Below are 23,341 nucleotides of genomic sequence, written 5' to 3' on the forward strand. Positions count from 1 at the left end.
TGAGTCGCTTCTTGCCAGGCTTTGTCAACGAGTTTTAAAGCACTACAAATGTTAAAATGCTCTCTCCAGAACTCTTTGAGGGTGAGGTTTGTGGCTTCAGTCACTTCAAAACATTTCCGGAAAAGTGCCCTTTCATAAAGTTTCTTAAAATTCGCTATGATTTTCTGGTCCATAGGCTGAATTAGAGGAGTGGTGTTAGGAGGAAGGAATTTAACTGTGAGGAATTTATTGTATCTAGGCAACAAATCATCTTCCAAGCCTGGAGGATGAGCAGGAGCATTGTCAAGGAGAAGCACGGCTTTGAGTGGCAATTGTTTCTCCTGCAGATATTTTTCTATGGCAGGGCACAGCACTTCATTCACCCACTCCGAAAAAATAAGCCTAGTCACCCAAGCTTTTTTATTAGACTTCCACCTCACACACAAATGGGTTTTCTGCACATTATACTGTTTGAAAACCCTTGGATTTTCAGAATGATACACTAGCAAGGGTTTAATTTTCAAATCGCCACTCGCATTTCCACACAGCACAAGCGTAAACCTATCTTTCATAGGCTTGTGTCCAGGCAAGGATTTTTCCTCCTTGGTAATGTATGTCCTCTTAGGCATTCTTTTCCAAAACAGTCCTGTTTCGTCACAATTAAACACTTGTTGCGGTAGGTATCCCTCAGCCTCTGCAAACTCTTTAAATTCGTCAATAAATCGTCCAGCGGCTGGTTTGTCTGAGCTGGCTGCCTCCCCATGCCTTGTAACACTATGGATACCACTTCTCTTTCTAAATTTTTCAAACCAGCCCCTGCTTGCCTTAAACTCTTTCGTATCTGCATCACTCGTTGCAGGGGTATTCTTTAGAAGGTCTTCGTGCAACACCCTGGCTTTCTCACAAATAATGGCCTCCGAAACACTATCACCCCTCAACTCCTTGTCGTGTATCCAAATTAATAACAACTTTTCCACTTCTTCAAGTATTTGTGGTCTTTGTGCCGTTAATGTTCTTACTCCTTTTGCCACTTTAGCACCCATAATCTCATTTTTCTTCTTAAGTATAGTGCATATTGTTGATGTAGCTTTGTTGTACTGCCTACAAAGTTCAACAACACGTGTACCGTTCTCATGCTTCCGAATGATCTCTTGTTTCTCCTCTATTGTCATCCTCACATGAGCTTTCTGGCCTTTATCCTTACCACTGGCTTTCTTGGGACCCATGGTGAGATATATAATAACAAATTGTATAGACAAATCACCAAAAATCCAACAAAACACTGAAAATCCGCGAGAAGAATTGATGTGGGGGTAGTCACTGAGCGCGAGACAATGGTAAACTGAGGGGCGGCGGGGCAGAGGGGCGACGATCGCCGAACCAACACGTGCTAGGTCGGCCTGTACGCGTATCAACAAACTCGCGTCCCGAGGTAACCCTCGCCTTCCGAGACAAATTTTTGGAGTAAATACTGCTCGTCTTCCGAAAAACTCGCATACAGGGACACTCGCATTCCGAGGTACCACTGTATATACATATTATGTATATACACATACACATACATATACACATACACACAGGGTATGTTACACAAACGTGTGTATGCACATACACATGTGCACACACACACACAGAGTGCACATGCACATGTGTGCACACATACACGTGAAAAGAAAATTACAAGCCGCCGACCAATGGGCAGAGAGCACCACGCCGGCCCAGGGATGCCAGATTGGGCTACAAGTAGCGAATTGGGCTACTTTTCAGAGCCCCGCGCTCCCAAATTTTTAATTTCGCTACTTGCGACTTTTTGGGCTACTTTAAAAACAAGTTGGGCTATTTTGGGCTATTAATGTTAAACTCAATGATGATTTTTATGCTTTTTATAATGTCATGTGTACAAATCACAGCCGCGTCCAACAGCTTGATTGAATAGACCACTTACCGCAGAAGGCCAGGTCAGAGACCGACCCCCTGGGGACGTTGATCCTAGGAACTTACCAAAGAAAAAGTAACCGCAAGGCAAGATAATCCTCCCCAGGGGGCTATAGATTTCCCAACCTTAATTGCCATTAATACTTCATCCCGGGTACTGTCTATGTTAAGTGACCTCCCACTGTTGCCTACTGTAAATATTAGGTTTCTCTTTAGGCGTTTCCAAGAATCAAATGACTGTCGGTAGAGCGGATTAGGATACAGTGAACTTGGCAGCTTCATCTGTGCTTTCATTGTTAGTGTGGCTCTGACCTCCAGAGGGATAGTTCGACACAAGTTACCGCATATAGAAAAGAAGTTACCGCTGTTACTTTTAGCATTTGCTTAGTGTTAAGATAAAGAAGTGTAAAATGGGGAAGTGGTCTAAATACCAGGAAGCGTTTCAGATGTCCTGGCTTAAAATTAAGGATCCCGTGTTTGAAAAGTGGTTGGCTGAAGTGAAAGAAAATGGAAATAAGGCATATTGTAAAGTTTGTAGAACTGAGATAATAGCTCATATAAGTGGTTTAAAGAAACACAGTGAAACATTAAAACACAGACAAAATATATCGGAGGTAAGTCATCAGCAGATGAGCATCAAGTCTGTTCTATCAAAGAAGGAAGATAAACTTACTAAATTTGAATATCGTCTGTCTGTATGTACTGTCGCTATCTAGAAATCTAACATTGTGTTTGTAACTCATCTTGTATGTATGTACTTTTACCTGAATAAACATTTGATTTGATTCGATTTGACTAACCAAAAAATTGGCCTAATCTACTTGCAAATTCGCTACTTTTTGACCGTCAGCTCGCTACTTTTAGCAATTTGGATCTGGCAACCCTGCGCCGTCCAGGCGAAGAAGGCACAAAGCTGCATCAAAAGGCCCACCTCGACAACAAAACTTCAAAGTCTAAGCACGACCACAACACGTGCCAAGACCCAAAAAGATCAGTCTGCAAGCCAGGAAGGCCCCAGAACTCCAGAAAGCAGAACCGGGTCACACACGAGGAAACAAAGCCCCCTGAACCCACAAAGGTGGCCCAAGAGGAAGAAACCTCCGGAACGAAACCAAAGAACCCCAAGGAACCCGGAATCAAACCAGGGGGAGCCCAAATCACCACAATTGTCAGCGGAGATACACCATATTAAGGCAAAGCACAGCCCCCCAGACAGAACCCCCAGGAAAACGGTCAAAACAGACCGAAAAATGAGGAACAAGGTGTAAGAGCAAGCATAACAGCCAGACACACTGAACAGGAAATGGGCAGAAAACACCAGAAAAGCAAAGAAACAATAACAGGAGAATAAAACCCCTGAAGAGAGGTGAAAAACTCACCCAAGACGCTCGCTCGCACACCCAGGCGCATGTAAACAAACCGCAACGCCGCCCTGGTGGCCACGCCGGGAAACCGGCAGAATAAAATGGCCACCAGATCAGAGGCCTGTGACCGACGCAAAAGATATGAAAACACGCCAGCAAAAGTGGGAAGGAAGCAGACTGGATGGGCGAAAAACTCCACCCAAAAGCAGAAAACCCAGGCAGGAGTAAACCACCCCAGAACTGCTAGCAGGCATCCCCCACAGCCCCGTTAACCAACAACAGAGGCCCCGGGGCAGAGCCGTCCTCCAAGCCCTCCACCCTTAAAGAAAAGGAACAGTCCATGGGAAAGGCAGCAAGAAAGGGCCGCTGGTAAGACCCAGAAGCCTTGGCAGGAGGAACAGGCTTGAAAACCTCCGTCCCCAACCCGAACAGAGCAGCCTCCAAAAACCGTCCGAGTCTCGGCCCCAACTAAACCCCGCCCCGACCCCGAAACCCGCAGACGGTCCAGAGCCGGGAACAGGGAGGTAAAGGGGCGAACAGCACCTAACCAAAATGGGGCGGCCTCGGGGCAGCCGAGTGGGAAACCAACCTAGCGTGTTGCAGCAACCTAACCTAGCTTGCAACACGGATGCCGCCTGTACTCGGAACAGTAATAACATCAGGAGAGTACTGGAGAACAAACAGAGAATCTCTCTCGCAAGACTCCAGGTCAAGGTGCCAGTGACCCAACAAGCAACATGATGGAGGTAAAAGTGGTGACTGTCACCTGGAGACAAAGGCACAGCAACCAAGATCCTGTACAAGACGGGTTGGAACCCGGAAGACACATTCAATGGTCCACCGAGTCCCTACAGGGGTTTCCAGGGCCTGTAGGCTGACTGCTACGGGAAGCCCCGGGCAAGGTGTTGCTAACCGATTAAGAAACCCAAAAATAACAAGAAGGTAGAGAATAGCACTGAAAACCCCTGAGACGTGTACAATCACGGGGGCTTAGCAGAGGGCCACCAAACACTATCAGTGGAACTATAGCCACACTGGGCAGACCTCCACCAGGCAAATGAATATAAAAACAAAAGAAAACCCCCGCAAAAGTACACCATCTCCAGAGGCAACAGGAACCGGCCACCGCTTAGGTGGCAGGTCGCGCAACACCTTGATGCCCTAACCAGCACAATACCAGTCCCTACCCAGGGCCAAACAAGGGCCCCAAGCCCCAGCTGGCCCCAAGGGCGAGGCAAATGCCGAGCAGCAAGAACCTCTACAGGAATGGTTCCTGAACGCCCCAGGGAAGATAACCCTGTCACGCAAGGGCAGTACTCACAGGGCGCCTAGGAAAGGAAGCCCCTAAGCGCATGCAGCCCCGGCACTGATGAGGTACTCCCGGCCACTGCACAACACAACACACGGCAGTGAATGCCACACAAGGCAAACACCGCCTAGGAAACTGAGGCCAGAGAAGCGTCTATCCCAGTTGACATTAGCTTACGAACTGAAGCTAGGCTCTGTCCGGGGCTCCCCCCTCCCCCTCTCGGGGTGGGGAGGGCTGCGTGGACGATTGGCGCGGCAGTAAAGTGTGATGTTTGCTTGTTTCCTTGGGATTGTAGGGAGTTTCTACCTCTCTGTTCGTTTTAGTTTTTACCATGTGGGGTTTGTTTTGTTATGCCTACCTTTCTGGGTGCCTAACCCCGGTCGATGGCAGATAAGGGAAAACCCCAACCATAAGGGGGGCTTTCCAGGGCCATTGCACCCTGAAACCTCTCCGAAGGGGCCAGGTTCTGGCGCTGGTCCCTGGTACGTCTGAACTCCTTAGCTAATGTCCCGGTCTAATATAACATACATTAGCCCAATAAGCTTCATGTAGCCGTAGGGGCTCCCCACAGAAAACACCAACGACCGGAATTAGGGAGGGTTGCCGGGAAGCTTCCAGGTCTCACGCAGGAAATGGCATTTCATTACATTCAACGCTGATTTTCTGGGAGGAGCCTTGTCGGCTCCCCGAAGCTAACTACCCAAAGACAAGGAAAAACAAGGACTTACACGGGAGGCAGTTGGTCCTCACTCCTCAACGCAAAGTCGACATCTGGCTGCAACCACTGACACAAAGTAACGCAGGCCCAAGTAGGTCCAGGGACACTGACAAGGTGGTGAGTGGCCAGGACACTGTTCGACCTCCAAAAACCCTGTGCCCGAATGTCAACCCAGGACATGTTGCCAAAGATGGCAGCCAAAGCAGCAAACTTACGAACATCGTGGGCATGAGGATAGACTGCAGGCTGGCTAGACTTTATAACCCTGCAGACGACCTGGAAGACCAGTGCCCGGGAACAGGAAAGAAGGGAAATCGGGTCAGCCCAAAGCGCATCCCCGACCACCGAAGCCGTGGCGCGCAAATAACGGCGGAGAGCTGCAACCAGACAACACATTATGCACCCCCTGCCTGACAAACCAAGCATCAACAACCCAAGGAGCCCTTCGGAAAGCAGCACTCATTCTTCGCCAGAAAAGAAGGAGACGGCTGCAGCCAAACAAACCTACCACCAGGACCAAAAGAGCAGAAACCCCTGTGCCGGAGGAGAGCATGAAGCTCCCCAACCCGACCCCACAGAGGCCAATGCCAACAGGAAAAGACCCTTAGAAAAACAATCCTGAACCGAAGGGGCCACAACAAACCAACGAGGAGAGAGAAAAGAGAGCACTCAGCTCAAAGACCAGGACAGCTCAGGAGGCGCATGAGGCACATGAGCTGGGCTGAGGTGAAACAACGCACGAGACAGCTTGCGGAACGGAGCAGAAGTAACATCAATACCCAACGCAAGCTGGAGCGGCTCCACCAGCACTGCACAATACGAGGCGACAGTATTAGGCATAAGATGACGGTCCAGGAACAACCACGAAAGGAAGGACAAAACAACTCTATCAGAGACCAAAGTACACCTACACAGTGATAGGAAAAACCTGAAGGACCTGAAGGAAACTTCATACTGCCACCGAGACGAAGCACACAGGTGGGCGACCAACAACAAGGACACCTGTGCCCCATTCAAGTGATAATAGACGCATCGACCATCGTCAAACTCCAGACGTGAAGACTAGAGGAGAAGAACAAACCTGCCTCGTATCGGGCTAGACCAATCTGCTGAAAGAGGCGGAGCCGCGGGAAGACCCTCGGGTTTGGACACCAAGCAAGCAGCGCCTGAAACCAAGGCTGGGCTGGCCGCCAAGGAGTCAGAAGGACAACTCTCCCCTGGTAAGTCTCCAAGCGAGCTAGGACCTGGAGCAACAGCTGAACCAGGGGGACAGATTACCAGATTATTACCAGATGGACAGGTAACCCCACCTCATCCAGTCCTGCTTGAAGGCATCAACCCCAACGGCCTCGCAGTCAGGGAAGGGTGTCACATATACCAGAAGCTGCCTCGACCACGCCGATGTGAAGAGGTCCACTTCCGGAGGCCCAAACGTCTGGCAACTGAACTGAACGTCCGGAGCCAACTGAATGAGTCAGCATTGACTCCATGGAAAGGGGAATGAAAACATGCCTTCCGCCAGGACACTGGACACTGGACACCCCCTGAATGTGAACCGCCAGGAGAGCCAAACCCCGAGAACTCAGCAGACGAGTAGTCACCCAAAACGACCTGCCCCAAAGACCCAAGGACCGCACTGAACCCCCACAGTTCAGGCAATGAACCACCAGGGAACAGTCCAAATGGAGCCAGATCGTCGATCCGTGAGCGTCCTGAATTCTATGGAGCGACATCTACACAGCTGTGAACTCCCGCACGTGCTGTGAGCTCGACGGAAGGATGGACCCCACTGTTCCTGGCTAGCCTGGTGAGCACTGGTCACAGAGCCCCAGCCAAGAGACGACACGTCCGTGAACAGATCTAGTGAGGGCTCGGGTAGGCGTCAAGACAATGAACCCCGAAAAACCTGAAGAGGAAGCCAGTGCAGCAAGCGACGCAAAGACCCCAGAGGCCGAACCCAGCGGTCGCGAGAAAGGCAAAAGGGATGTCCTGAAGGAACTAGAACAGTCGACAAAGCCGCACTCGACCAGGCAGGTAGACCACCATGCCAAAGTTCAATCTCCCGCACAAACCCTAGAGCAACTGCCGCGTGACCAGGGGAGCCCCCTCAAGAACAGACGAAGACGGAAATGCAGTCAAAGCAGAGCAGCCGGAAGAAGAGACAAGGATGCAGTCCGAGCGTCCCACACAAGACCCAGCTAAGGCCGAACTTGAGAGGGAACCAGATGGGATTTTTGCCTGTTAACCAGGAACTCAAACCCAGCTGAGTTGAGAAAGTTGGTAGAGTTAGTTGGGAGAGTTGGGAAAGAATCAAATTCCTGGCGAGCAGACACGTGGACTGGCTGGGAGCCCAAACCAGCCAATCATCGAGGTAAGCCAAAACCCGCACACCTAACAGTCGCAGACGGGCCACCATAACTCGAGTACAGCGTGTGAAAACGCGAGGCACCAGATTCAAGCCGAATGGAAGGCAACGAAAGCAGTAACCCTGATGCCCACAATAAAACTGAGCCATTCCCAGAACACGGATGAAACAGGACTTGGCAATTTGCGTCCTCGAGGTCCAGGGGACACCAGGCAGCCCCGCTAGCCCCAAACACCCCCAAGGAGGAGCCACCCAATGTCACTGCAAGCCGCACAAAATGACCCGAGAGACCCACAAATCGCGGGACCAGGCACGAGCCAACAGAGCGAGCCTCCCCCCACCGCAACGGCAATGGAACGAACCGCGAAAGGGCTGACGCACTTTACTAGTGCTTAAACAGCGCACAGGACGATCCCCGTGCCAAATAGAAACAGACGGCACCAAAGGGTGCACCTGCTCTGAATCTGCCACCTCTGGTATACCATGATGGGAAGAACCCCGAGCCCTGGCATGACCCTTCTGGGAAGGTCCCCCACGAGCCCCCCGGAGGACTAGCAAGTCCGACATAGGATGGCAACTAGCCAAAGCTGCCTGCAGATACTGCACAATCGCAGACTCCGCAAACAGTAACAGGCAAAAAGGTAAAGAAAGCCTAAGAGCCAGGGACCAGGTGAATTCCAGAGAGAAAGCGAGCACCGCCTGCCAACACAAGAGTCGGGAAGCAAAAAAACGCGAAACCGCATCCCGCAGGATAGGCGCGAACTACTTCAACAAGACAGACAATGCACGCGCCACCGCGGGCAAAGCACCAGACCCAGAGGCGGCCCCATGCTCCTCCACATCCAACTCAAGCCAGTCCAATGACAGCTCGAGCAGGGAGAAGGAACGCAGAGCCGAAGCCAACAAGCCACGTGTACACAAGTCCTCGATGACCAATGCAGCTGAAAGAGAGAGAGAACCTGTACATGGAGCTGCCCGAAGTAGCCCCCCAGGAAAACCTGAAACGCTGTCTGAGCCTCCCACCACTCAAGTGGGCAGGACCGACAGAACCAATGCCAAGCCTCCAATGAGAAAAGAGGCAGTCTGCTAACCAGGACGACTCCGGAACTTCATAACGAACCCAATAAGGACAAGAAGATCCGTACACGAAGGAATGCGGATCCATTACGAAAGCATAATCCGGGTCACGCAGGAAGTAAGCCACAAGGGCTTCTCACCCCAAATGGAACAGGGCGTAAGAAGCTGAAAACTTCAGAAAATACCGAACTGAAGAACCCACAGGATCATGGAACCAAACCTGGGGAGGGGTCGACGCCGAATCCAATTCATACAAGGAGGGAGCGAAAGAGAACCCCACTCCTTGTAACACCAAGCCCACTCCAAGGGTACAAAAACAAAGGGGGGGTCCAATGGGGCCCAAGGCCCCCAAGTCAACCCCTCACCCTTCCCAGGAACCTCACTCCAAGGACCCGAAGCCGAGCCATCCCCCAAACCCCCCACCTCTAGAGAAAAGGCAGGAGCTGCCGAAAGAGCAGGATAGAAGGGGGCCCCACGGGTCAGACCCAAAAGCTCCAGCTAGAGGACCAGGCTCAAATGTGTCTGCCGCCACCCCGGAAGGGGACTCCCCCGAAACTGCCCCCAACAGAAGGGAAAGGACATGGAGGGGTAGACGGAACCAAAGTCGAAGTGACACGAAGTTGTGGTTATAGGGACCCCAAGTCCGGGTCCCTATCACCAAAACGGGACAGTCTCAGGGCATCCGGGGAAGCAATCAACTTATCGCATTGCAGCAACCAAAACCTAGCATGCATCGCCTCAGCTGCCTGCACCCCTCATATCATGATCAGTAGTTTAGGTGAACTGGAGCACGTACTAACAACAAACATCGCACGACTCCAGGACAAAAGAATCACTTACCCTACAGGCAGCATGACAGAGGCACAACCGGTGATTGTCCCCCTGAGACAGGGGACATAGCCACCATCAACCTCGCATGAAGAGAGAGGGGGGACCCAAGGGTCCATCAGACCACGGAGCCCCAGCGGGGTTTCCCGGGCCCCGTAGCCTTGGTAACACACTAACGGAAGCACAGGCAAGATACAGGTAACCATCGCCCCAAAACTACCAAACAAACTGCTACAAGCTGCACCCCCGGGACGTGTATACTCGCGGGGGTCTAGCGGAGGACTAACTAACAACAACAGGGCACTACCAACCAAGAGGCAGCCACCACCAGGCAACAAAAACAAACAGAAAAAGAAACCCTTCGCAAGAGGACAACGTGTCCAGGCGGAACAGAGCCGGCCGCTATGAGAGGTAATGAATAGCTGTGCTGTACTCTGCACCCCTATCAGTGACGAAAACTACCTCCTACCCAAAGGCAAACAAAGGCAAACAAAAACCCCAGTTGATTCCAAGGGCGGCAAAATACCGAACAGTAAAAGACAAAGCAGAGGTAGACCCCAAGGTGACGTGTGGAAGGTGGCCCCAAGGGCAGTACTTACAGGGCATCTAGGGAAGCAAACCCCAGGTGCATGCAGCTAGAGTACCGAAGAATATTACTCCTGGCTCGCACACCACCAGTAGAGACAATCCACGCCCCAAGGATTGTGGCGTGGATTGTCGCTGCTAATACTGAGAGCAGAAACTGAAACAAAATCCGAAACCAGAGGCACACAACCTGCCAGTACCACATCAGCCAAGAACTGAAGGGTGAGGGGTCTGGGGCTTCCCCTTACCCCTCCCAGGGAGGGTGAGGGGTCTGGGGCTTCCCCTTACCCCTCCCAGGGAGGGTGAGGGGGTGGGGGGGGGGGGGTTTGCGCAGACAGCTGCGTGGCAACGTGATGACCTCATGCCAGTTGGTAGTTTTCATTTGGAGAGTTCTGTCCACTTGTTCAGCTTTTGGTAGCAATTTTTTCACCAGAATAGAGGTTTATTTTGGGGCACCTACCTTTCTGGGTGCCAGACCCGGTCAATGGCAGACACAGAATGCTTCCAACCACACGGGGGTTTCAATAGATCATTGCTCCTCGAGCCTCTCTGAGGGGCCCAGGTTCTGGCTCGTGGTCCCTGGTAGGCAAGAGCTCCATGCACATTGACTAATGCCAGAAAGCTAATATATACATATCAGCCTGGATAGCTCCAGGGAGCCTCCCCAGAAATGGGAATCAACATTTCCTAGCAACTTGTTAGTAAATATTCCAAAGCTGACTCATACATCAAGCCGAGACCAGCCTGGTTGAGCAGACCACCAACAAGGAGGCCTGGTCAGAGACCACGCCTCCTTGCAGGGATGTCGATCCTTGGAATCATACACAGGTAACCGACAGGGGTCTTTCATATTAAAATATGATTATACAATGGAAATGAAGACATCACAGTAAGGTTAAAAACACACAGCTAACACTATTATGCACATTAACATGCATATACAACAATAAATCTATAAACTTAACCTGCTGTTCTCTGTGTTTGCGCATCAGGTACTTCTCTTTGTGGCGCTTGTTGGTGTCCTGTCCTTGATGACACATCAGGACCCAGCGCCCCACATGCATGAAGGGCACGCCGTCATACTCAATGGGAACTCCACATTTTCCTGTGTGAGACCAGTAATGGATGCGCCCTTTCTCAATGTTTGGTATGTAATCTGTGGAAAAGAAAATAAGTTATGGGACATAAGCTGTAATCCAATGTGCCTGTAGATAGCTTCATAATCTTAACTAACCATAGAATTCAATCCCCTAAACAGAAGGAGTGCAATTTTTACAGCAGTGCAGCATTACCTTTCCCAAAAATTATTTGCATATGCAGTTTCCGATCACCTAGACATTTCTTGCCAATTAGCAAATATATGTACAGCATACTGTATATACAGTATTATTGTACTAGATTCTTCCCTGATTATGTCTCACATATGCTTGCTTTAATGCCTGAAAGAATAATTGCAATAATCAAATAATAATAATAATAATAATAGAATAATTAAAATGTTAAAATAAAGATATCCCTCCTCACTTCTTTATCAAAAGTTGACACGCCCCAAAAATGGATTATAATACAGAACTACAACTACAACTCCATACATATATATATCAAATTCCTAATTTTTACCAAGAGACAACAGTGAGACTTTACTGCACTGTGAGATCTCTTCTTTACTATCTGTTCCTTCCCACTCAACATGCTAATTACAGTGGAACCATCACTATCAGGTTCCATATTTTCAAGATTCTTGAATTATGCCAATAGACGTTTTCACTTCTCTACTGGAAGTTAATCCCCATTATACATGAAGCCTCAGCACGATTCAGCAACAGAGGACACTTATTTATACCAGATAACACAAACATTTCATTAGTTTCATAAACATACAAAAAGACATGCCTATGAAAACATAAATACAGGTCATTTTTTGCACGTGTCTTAACAATTTAGTGTTCTGTTGATGCTAAAAACATGTCACCCATACTTTGACAGTAAACATTCTGATGACATTAAAATGCGTTGTCCATCTTGGATTTCGAAAACTTTTGGGACCAACTAAAGTATCAGGGATCACCTTGGCAAACTTGTGAGTACTGTATTTGCACCATGCTTTGCAAATTACCTGCCAGAAAAGAAAACTTATGCTTGTTTTCGTTTCATAACGATACACAGTAGATTGATCATGTGCACACATTTCCATATACAGTATTTACCATATAGTCACCTTCTATTAAAAGATCAGTACAGTAACTCCAATTCTAGTAATCATTGCCATTTTATTCCCTTTGCTGATGATTCACTAGCACTCAATTTAGCAAAGAACTTGTCCAATGATGTCTTTTTTTTAAACTTTCCTTAAGTAGCAAAACACATTATCATTGAATACATTTATGTTTCAATTAACTATGACAATGTTTGGGTGCCACTTTTCAACCATATTCTGCATTTTGAGCTAATTGAATAGTATTTCCTTAACACTGGGCATAGTGGCTTAACCACTGTGCTACGCCAACCAAAAAAACTCGGTCGGTGGGAACTGCGCAAACCGAGAAAACACCTTTTGATTACTGTATTTCATACTCATTCAAAATGTGTGCGCGGTAGGTTATGTACAAAATGAACTCTTGGCACCTCCAGTGAGAGGCAGCCATCTTCGGAAAAAATTCCTAGAATGTCCTAGGGCTGCTGGCTGGGTTAGTACAGTATTGAGCGAGCAACCATGGGGGGTGCACGCGCCTCTGGCTCCCAAACACTTGTCCGATGTGGTGGTGAGCGATGTGATCGCTCTGTCTGAAATTCAGACTTTATTGTTTGAAGAACATGATATTGATGAAGCTAGGCACAATAACGACCTAACACAAAGGTTAGATGCTAGTGATACAGCACCGATGAGGCCAATATAGCGAGCGAATCCAGTTGTAGCTCTGAGCGCCACTTTTGCCCACACATGCCATCTCCAATTTTTATAGATGATACATAGATGAATCGTTTTCTGGGTTCAGTGATGATGCATCTGATACGAGTAATATAGATGAACAGTGTTAGCAGCTTCCATGGTGGTGTTTTCCATAGATATTTTCAAGAATAGCCAAATCTCTTCCAGAATGGCTGAATCTCTTCCTGATTGACAATCTCTTCCAGAATGACAATCACTTCCAGTGAGGGACCTTACAAAGCAATCTTTTCAAGACTACCTTACAAACTGAATGTTTCCTATAATATTTTCAAGACTACCTTACGCTTTACAAGCTCGGCTACACACCACCTACAGGTACTAAAGTCAAGGGTGTACATGAGTGAGCTATTTGCAAACACAGAATAAAGAAACAGGAAGCAAAAATTTATCCATTCCTGGTGCAACATGAGCGAAGTTGCGCTGTGTACCATGGACTGCTTCGTTGATTATCCATCACTTCCAAAGCATTGAGTAATTACCTAAGCGTAGTTACAGGATGAGAGCTATGCTCGTGGTGTCCCGTCTACCCAGCACTCAGTCATATAACGCTTTGAAACTACTGACAGTTTTGGCCCCCACCACCTTCTCGCCTAACTTGTTCCAACCGTCTACCACTATTTGCAAAAGTGATTTTTCTTATGTTTCTTCGGCATCTTTGTTTAGTTAGTTTAAATCTATGACCTCTTGTTCTTGAAGTTCCAGGTCTCAGGAAATCTTCCCTATCAATTTTATCAATTCCTGTTACTATTTTGTACGAAGTGATCATATCACCTCTTTTTTCTTCTGTCTTCTAGTTTTGGCATGCCTCTAACCTCTCCTCGTAGCTCTTGCCTTTCAGTTCTGGGAGCCACTTAGCAGCATGCCTTTCCACATTTCCAGTTTGTTGATGTGCTTCTTAAAAGATATGGGTACCACACAACCGCTGCCTATTCTAACTTTGACCCAACAAAAGTCGTGAACAGTTTCTTTAGTATTTCATCGTCCATATATTTAAAAGCAATTCTGAAGTTAGAAAGCAAAGCATAGGCTCCTCGCACAAAGTTCTTTATGTGGTCCTCAGATGATAGTTTACTATCTAGAATCACCCCTAGATCTCTTTCTTTATCAGAACTTTTTAAAGATTTCTCACATAATTTATAGGTTGTGTGGGGTCTATGTTCTCCAATTTCACATTCCATAACATGGCATTTATTCACATTAAATTCAATAAGCCAAGTGGTACTCCATATACTAATTTTGTCCAGGTCTTCTTGAAGGGCATGACAATCATCTAAGTTTCTTATCTTTCCTATTATCTTAGCATCATCAGCAAACATGTTCATATAATTGTATTCCAACTGGTAGATCATTTATGTAGACAATGAACATCACCGGTGCAAGAACTGAACCTTGTGGTACTCCACTTGTGACATTTCTCCAGTCCGATACATTGCCTCTGATCACTGCCCTCATTTTCCTATCAGCCAGAAAATTGTTCATCCATGTTAGAAGCTTACCTGTCACTTCTCCAATATTTTTCCAGCTTCCAGAACAACCTCTTGTGTAACTAAGTGTGTGTTACTGTGTAAATAGTGTGTGAAACTGTGCATATTATAAAATTTTAGTGAATTTTTAACAAGCAATATTGTGACAATAAACATTTATTGTGGCCACATTAATGACATGTATCAGAGTTCCATGGAACATTCATAATGTTCTACTGTATACATATTGTAAAGGACACAAATATGCATCATATACGATAAATAAAAAAACGTTCGAAATACATAGAACAAATAATTGAAAATATATTTGTGGCAATTCGCAGTACTTGTATGGCCAACTAAGAGTTTCACACACAGGCGCACAGCAAACACGCTCCCTTCTCCAGGTCCCCACAGCCAAAATATGTGGAATTTTTTAGTTTTTTTACATGTATGTGTTCAGGGAAGGGAATTTACCATTTTACAAAGATAAAAAAAAAATTTGCGAACACGATTTTATGCGCACATAGGGAATGCCACAATAAACTCGGCGCATCACAGTGGTTAAGGCTCTCGAACGGTGATATCCATGACACCTTTTCACACTTATGGGTATGTCATGACACTCAAAACTTCCATGCATACACAGGGCTCACATTTGCTTCCTCAGGCCTCCAGTAACCATCTCCCCCCATCTTGAAAATAAGTCCTGAATCTCACACCTTCCTTCTAGAGCCTTAGTAAAATGACGAGGACCAAGTCTGGCACATCATCATCCAGTGTCTGAATGTGCAGGGTGGCCATACTATGAGTCACTAAACTTTTAACAGGAGCAAATGAGTGATTAATATGTATATATATATTTACAGATAAAATGTGTGCTACATGCAATTTTAAGATATAGGCTAATCTTACAAGATTGAGGTTTATATACACTCAACATCCTCTCTTTCGAACATCTTGGGGCCATCTGTGATTGGATATGTAGTTGTGTCTGGATAAGTAGTTGAATTTCCCCCACGTACGAAAAATAATAATTTTATGTACAAAAGTACGTAACAATACATTATTGTTTCACTAGATACTTCAAACAAAACACCACAAAATATTGGTACAGTACAGTAACAATAAATATAGGTACTAACCAAGTGTCCAGATGTTTCTCCACATTTGATCTTGGAATGATGGATATGTGAGTATGGTGTTAATTGAGGGTGATGATGAGGGTTACACAGAGAAGAAATGCAAGAGGCTTCAGTTCACACACTCCTCGAAGCTCTCTCAAAAGTCTCCGAGTGTTAACTGCCACAAGCCATCTCTTTGCATTTTTTAAAACTGTGTAAAATCTATAAAATGCCATCAGACTCTGAGGATTAACATCAGATCATCTCTCCATGAACTTTAAAATGGTTTCAAAGCTCTTCTCTACCTCTGCAATGCTTGCTTGAGTTGCTCTGTCTTCCTCCTCCGCCTCTGATGAATCTTTTGAATCCTGAAAATTCACCTGGCCATTTTCTGTCACCTAATTAATGATATCATCATCGGACATGCTTGGTGCTGTAGGAACATATCGATCACACTCAATCCATGCATCCACTTCTTCCTCAAGATTGGCTGTGATCAATTAATTTCTCGGATGTCGGGACTGTTCATTTATTCCTTTAACATAAGCAAGGAGTTCTTGTCTTAATTTCTTCATCTCACTGATTTTCTTTCTACCAAATCCTTCAAAATCGGCAGCAGTGTCATTGTCGTCGTCATCAGGAAACAAACCAGCTGCAGGCCTAAGTTTGTTCCAGGCATGCGTCACGGTTGATTGCTTGACCATTTCCCATGCATGTGCAAAACACCACACAGCTGACTTTATAGTAAACGTTTTCATAAAGTCCTTCATGATACCCTTCTTTGCATGGAGTTGTCTTGCAAACTCAGTTCCGAAGTGGAGTTTGAGGTTCAAAATTATTCCTTAGTCCTTGGGTTGAATCAAGGAAGTTGTGTTGGGAGACAAAAATGTACTAAGCATATTGCCCTTAACTAGCTCATCTTTATGTGGATGTGTTGAGCTATTATCAAGAAAGAGCACTACTTTGCTGTTCTCTGGTAAACTAATGCTCTTAAAATGGTTTTTCACTTCGGGTACGAAATGACTTGAAAACCATTCACTTTTAGCATAACTTTTAAAAATCTTATCTTTAGCCTTCAATATATCACTTAACACTATCGCTCGCTTTGGACACCGATCACGTCCATTTTTTTTCTCGAGTCCTATCCTGGACAGGACTCTCGTCCACTACAAAAATATTTAAAATTCATTTTTTATCCGATCGACCTCGGGATTGTTTCAAAATAAGCACCTTTAGAATGCGCACAATTTGATACCAAAATGAAAGATGTAACACAAAACTTGATGTCAAAACACTTGAAAGATTATAAATACAATGGGGCCTCGACTTACGACGCTAATCCGTTCCCAGAGACGGATCGTAAGTCGAAATATCGTAAGTCAAAGCGATTTTTCCCATAAGAAATAAAGGGAATTGAATTAATCCGTTCCCCACCCTCCAAAATATTAACATACAAATACATTTTATCCTGAATACAATGTTTTTTTCTAACTACAATACAGTACCTAAGTTTATCTTACCTTTATGGAGGGCTCTTGATGGCGTATGGAAGATGGTGATGAGGGGGGAGGAGGAGAGTTGTTACTGTTTGGAAGGGAAGTCCCCTTCCATTATCACATCAGGCAGTGATGTTTTCTCTGGGGTACTCTCTCTCATACATTTTGCCTGAATACCACTAGGACCTGGTTGTGGTTCAGTGCTTGTTTGTCTCACTACAAATTTGTCGAGACATTTGTTTTTCCCTTCGTTTTAACATTTGTCTGTAATGATGCATCACTTTAGCACCCATAATGCCCTTTTTCTTAGCCAGTATAGTGGATATCGTTGACTGAGATTTAAATAAATAATAAATGTTTATTTAGGTAAGGTACATACATACAAGAAATTTTTACAAAGATTGGTGGACTTATAGATAGAGCTAGTACATACAATGCCTAAAGCCACTATTACGCAAAGCGTTTCGGGCATGAAAAACTTAAATGACTAAAGCTTAATACTAATTGAGCATAAAGAGTAAAATGAAAACATGAAATGAAAACACAGCTGAAAAAGCAGCACAAATACAATTCTGTCGACAAACAGCGCTCTTTAAAAAAAAGCAGACATTGGTTGACAATAGAGGGGTAAGGTAGGTTACAGGGAATTTATTAGGTTGTGCTTAGTTTTTATCTTAAACTGGTTGAGAGAGGTACAGTCTTTAACATGGTTGGGAAGGTCATTCCACAATCTGGGTCCCTTGATTTGTAGAGCATTTCTAGTTTGATTAAGTTGTACTCTAGGAATATGAAAACTGTATTTATTTCTGGTGTGGTGCTCATGGGTTCTGTTACAACCTTCTATGAAGCTTTTGAGGTCAGGATTGGCATTACAGTTTAGCGTTTTATATATGTATAATGCACATGAGAGAATGTGCAGTGACTTAATGTCTAACATATTCAGAGATTTGAGTAGGGGTACCGAGTGATGTCTGGGGCCAGAGTTGGATATTGTCCTAATAGCAGCTTTATGTTGAGTAATTAGAGGACGTAAATGATTTTGGGTAGTAGAGCCCCAAGCACAAATACCATAGTTGAGATATGGATAGATAAGGGAGTAATAGAGAGTCACCAAGGCAGGGCGGGGTACATAATATCTGATCTTAGAAAGAATGCCAACAGTTTTTGAAACTTTTTTTGATATATTTAGAATGTGTCCCTGGAAATTCAGCTTGTGGTCAATGAGAATGCCAAGGAATTTGCGATCTAATTTGTTACAAATTTGGGTATTGTTTATTTTGAGATTTATTTGATTAGAGGATTTATTGCCAAACAGAATATAGAAAGTTTTGTCAATGTTAAGGGTGAGTTTGTTGGCAGTTAGCCAAAGATGGACTTTGGACTTGTACTCCCTAGCCAGTTCAACAACCCACACACCATCTTCATATTTACGAATGATCTCTTGTTTCTGCTCTATGGTCATTCTTACATGGGATCTCATATGTTGGCCTTACCACTGACTTTCCAGGGACTCATGGTGTGATATATAATAATTACTTTAATGTTCAAAATGCAAAAAATCACCACAAACGCAGAATTTCTTTAAGGCATGATCGTCACTAAGGGGGCAGCTGTAGTAAGCTGAGGCAGGTCGGACCGCGTGACCAGGAACCAAGCGCTCGGTCGACCTGAATGTGTACCAACAAATACCAGAAGTCGACGACGCCACCGGATGTCAATTCACATTTTTCGATGAAATTTACATCGTAACTCGAAATTATCGTAAGTAGGGGCAATCATAGGTCGAGGTGCCACTGTACATTTTTAGGTCTAAATTTTAAATTTTTAAATATTTGTTAAAATTCTATTTATTATGCTACTATTATGGGACTAGTTTTAAAATGTGCGCCTTTATATTGCGAACAATTTGATATCAAAACGAGCGATGTAACATGAAAATTGATGTCAGAACACTGGAAAGATATACTGTAAATAATTTTGATGATGAGCGTCCAAAATTAAAATATTTGTTAAAATTCCAGTTATTGCTCTATTATTATGAGACTAGTTTTAAAATGCGCGCCTTTATATTGCGAACAATTTGATACCAAAACGAGTGATGTAACATGTAAATTGACGTTATCAAACTGAACGAGTATACATATTAGGTTCTGGTGCGCAAATTGGTGCTCGTTCACATGTAATTTTAGGCTTGCTGTGGGGAGTCTCACCAGGCTTTTTGGACATTATATGCATATACATCTGCAGGGAATTTAATTGCGAACTCAATGATACCAAAACCAACGACGTAGCACGAGAATTAAGGTGAGAAAACTGAAACGAGTATACACATTTAGGCGTCGCTACACGTTCGCCCCACACCATTAGCCCCATGACGTCAAACTCTGCAGCGCTCGCGTGGCTTGCACGATAGTGTTAAGAGTGGTTTTACTAACTTTGTACGTGGTGCACACAACACTTCTAGGAATTCCAGTTTCAGCTTCCTTTATAAGCCGAACTTTTTGTTCAAAAGTCATCACAACATGTTTTCTCTTGGCTCTAACACTTCTTGAAGCCCTGTACAACAGATTTCCTGCATTTCCTGATGCCATAGTACCAGTATGCAAAAATATGTACAGATATAAAATCGTAAGAGGAGAAGTCTTTGTACACCATAGGCAGCCACATAAATAATACGGGGTCATCGAGCAGGTGCAGAGGTCGCGACGCAGTTGTTGGTTGTGAAACTACATAGGCCTCTAATGAGTGTAGGTTATCTTGAGATAACCTCCTTTTTGTTAAACATCCCCAGGAAGCAGCCCATAGCAGCTGTCTAACTCCCAGGTACCTACTTACTGCTAGGTGAACAGCAATAAATGGAAGGGTCGCTTTGGACCGGAGAGCAAACGAATAGATGGAATAAACTAAAGATTGAGGTTCGGCAGTTAGGTCGGGGAGTGCACACACTAAAATATAATATAATATAATATAATATAATATATAATATAATATAATATAATATAAAATATAAAATATATAATATATAATATAATATATAATATAATATATAATATAATATATAATATATAATATAATATATAATATAATATATAATATAATATATATATATATATATGCGCATGCAATTTCAAACTTTCTACAATTATATATTTCAAATAAACCAATATAGGCCGAGTGATTTTCTTTATTTTCAATAAATTGTTTCCAACTGGTTTATTTTAATTAATATTATTAAATTACATTAAAAACATAAATTATTGACGAAGATATGTTAGATTAAATTAGGTTAAGATAGGTTAGGTTAGGTAGGCTTGCTTAGGTTAGGACATATATCTACCTTAGTTTTAACTCAAATTAAAAAAAAATGAACTCATACATATTAAAATGGATAGCTTTATCGTTTCATGAGAAAAAATTTGAAAAACATATAATTTCAGGAAAACTTGGCTTATTAGGCAAATCGGCATAGTAGGCCATATTTGTCACAAGTCAAGCCTGGCCTCGGGCCGGGCTTGGGGAGTAGAAGAACTCCCAGAACCCCATCAACCAGGTCGAGTACTGCGTTTTGAGTAATATACATATATATATATATACACACATATACATAAACACACACAAAAGTTCTTAGTTTCTTGTACTAGTACGCATAGCGTTTGGGGCAAGTCCTTAATCCTATGTTCCCTGGAATACAATCCCACGAAGAATTGTTTAACAACCAAGTAACCATTTTACTGTTGAGTTAAACAGAGGCTACAGTTAAGGATTTGCGCTCGGTAAATCCTCTTTGGCCAGGATACGAACCCATGACAAAGCGCTCGCGAAACGCCAGGCGAGTGTCTTACCACTACACCACGGAGACTGCATCCTTAGCACTGCAACACTTTAGAATAATGTTTGGCTTTCTTTACTTTATCCATTCATTTATCCACTCTAGTATGAGGGTAAGTTAGGGTAGAATAGGTTAAGTTAGGTTAGGGAAAGAACAATCTAGGTTTAAACAGTAATGACAGTGCTACTATGCTTCCTGCCCTTTTGTAACCCTAACCAACTACTGACAACTAAATTGAAAACATTGCTCAGAGCATCATCCATGAGGTAGGTTAATTTTGACAAATTTGTCCAAATGTCAAAACTGTACATATCGTAGCTGAGTAGTGTTGGGTACGATATAATGACAAGTACAGTATTCCCATCACTGTATGATGACACTGGTAAAAATAATGCACGCAATGAAGAAAGTCACTCCATCTAACACTAAACATGTGACTTCTGGTGTAAATTACCTTCATTTCCAAATCTTTTATCCTTGTTGTACTTGATGAAGTGCGTGACAGTCTCCTCCTGGTACTGCTCCAGACACTCGTACACCTCCTTAACGGTGCGGAACTTTCTCACCAGGAATGGCTTAGCGGCCACTGCCTTGGGCTCCTGCTTCACCTCCTTGGCATACTCGTGCATCATGGTGTGGCGGCCGCCGGGGCGCCCACACACACTCTCGCCTCCAATACTCGACTCGTTTTTAACCTGCTTCATCCACAGCAGGAATGGCGGAGTCCTCACTACCGCTCGGGACCCTCAGCCCACATTCTACTACTCATTTATCTCTTTTTATCTACTCCGCTATTTATTTGCAAACAAATATATAAATAATTTACTATTAAACCTTCCTCAAAAACACTAAAATATATATATATAAAGATTTATTATTGACAATAATTTATCAATTTCATCTGGCTCCTGATTACTGTTTAGGAGTTTGAGCTGATGAGACTTGAGAATGTTTTCTTCCCAGTAGGAGTTAGTTTAGTTCATTTATTATGCACCCCATACCCATCTTGTGGGCGGTAGTAGAAAGGGTTACAGAGGCACATAATGGGCTCAGGGACTGAAATTGAAATTGAATTGAAATTGAAATAAGTTTATTGAGGTAAAATACACACAAAGGGATGAGGTAGCTCAAGCTATTCTCACCCCATTCAGTACAACGTGTTAATACATACATAGACACACATCACAAATAAACATATTACCAAACATTCTGAGATAAACATATACATTTCCTCCTTCACAAGTAGTATGTTATCAGACGTACACACAAATACTTTTATGCGGCTCAGGGACTGAACCTCACAGTTCATTTAGCTAACCAAGTTACAATCTTGATGACCTAGTTACAAAATTCAATATACGTCGTCACATCAACAATGGGTTCGAGATCGACCACAAACAGTTTCTAAACTCAAATTCAAATCCAATTTTTTATTCAGGTAAAAGTACATACATAGATGAAGAGTTACAAACATAATGTTAGATTTATAGATAGAGCTAGTACAATACCTAAAGGGTTTCCAAGGTTGAATTGAAATTGAAATTGAAATAAGTTTATTGAGGTAAAATACACACAAAGGGATGAGGTAGCTCAAGCTATTCTCACCCCGTTCAGTACAACGTGTTAGTACATACATAGACACACATCACAAACAATAAACCTGTTACCAAACATTCTGAGAGATAAACATGTACATTTCCTCCTTCACAAGTGGTATGGTATCGGACGTACACAAATACTTTTATGACCTAGTTATACGGATAATTCAACAAAATATTACAGTCTTGGTGCAAAATTTTTATATCTCTCAAGAATATCATCAACCTTTCCTTTGTGACACATCCAGGCTATTTGCTCAGGAACAGTCCTTATCTCAGTGTTTCTATATACATTAATCAACGGACAATCAAGAACATAATGGGCAAGGGTGTGAGACCTTAACATACCACATAGTTTACACTTCGTGTCATTATCATGAACGCCTATCCCATATTCCCAGTAATATTTGTACCCAAGCCTGAGCCGCATGTACACAGAGTCACTCCAAGCATTTCTCCTTTTACCATAAGTGAAAAGGGTGTTTTGACTCACATACATGTAGTGTTGCATGGTTAGACTTCTCTCATACATTATCCCTCTCCTCTCCACTCCTGCCTGTGCCTGAATATGTCTGATTTTGCTTCTTATTTGTCTCATTGTGAATTCACATTCAATGTCAATTTGTGGTTTTGATGTGGCACGTTTGGCCAAGTCATCCGCCACCTCGTTGAGCACTATTCCAACATGAGATGGAATCCACATGAATTTCACACTATGACC

The 23,341-nt window shown here is 44.1% G+C and overlaps 1 protein-coding gene across 1 annotated transcript in view; it reads right to left on the reverse strand.

The window, feature by feature from the left end:
* The window catches only part of LOC123755703 (uncharacterized), a 108,449-nt gene extending 86,679 nt beyond the window's left edge, over window positions 1–21,770 (reverse strand). The window contains exons 1-2 of the mRNA XM_045738434.2: window positions 21,477–21,770; window positions 11,126–11,316 (exon numbers count right to left, since the gene is read on the reverse strand). Of these exons, the coding sequence (XP_045594390.1) occupies window positions 11,126–11,316; window positions 21,477–21,726 (441 nt within the window). The 5' untranslated portion in view covers window positions 21,727–21,770. The remainder of the gene's footprint in view (window positions 1–11,125; window positions 11,317–21,476) is intronic.
* Window positions 21,771–23,341: the final 1,571 nt, after the last annotated feature.

Source organism: Procambarus clarkii, chromosome 43 (assembly GCF_040958095.1).
Source record: "Procambarus clarkii isolate CNS0578487 chromosome 43, FALCON_Pclarkii_2.0, whole genome shotgun sequence".
Lineage (NCBI taxonomy): Eukaryota > Metazoa > Arthropoda > Malacostraca > Decapoda > Cambaridae > Procambarus > Procambarus clarkii.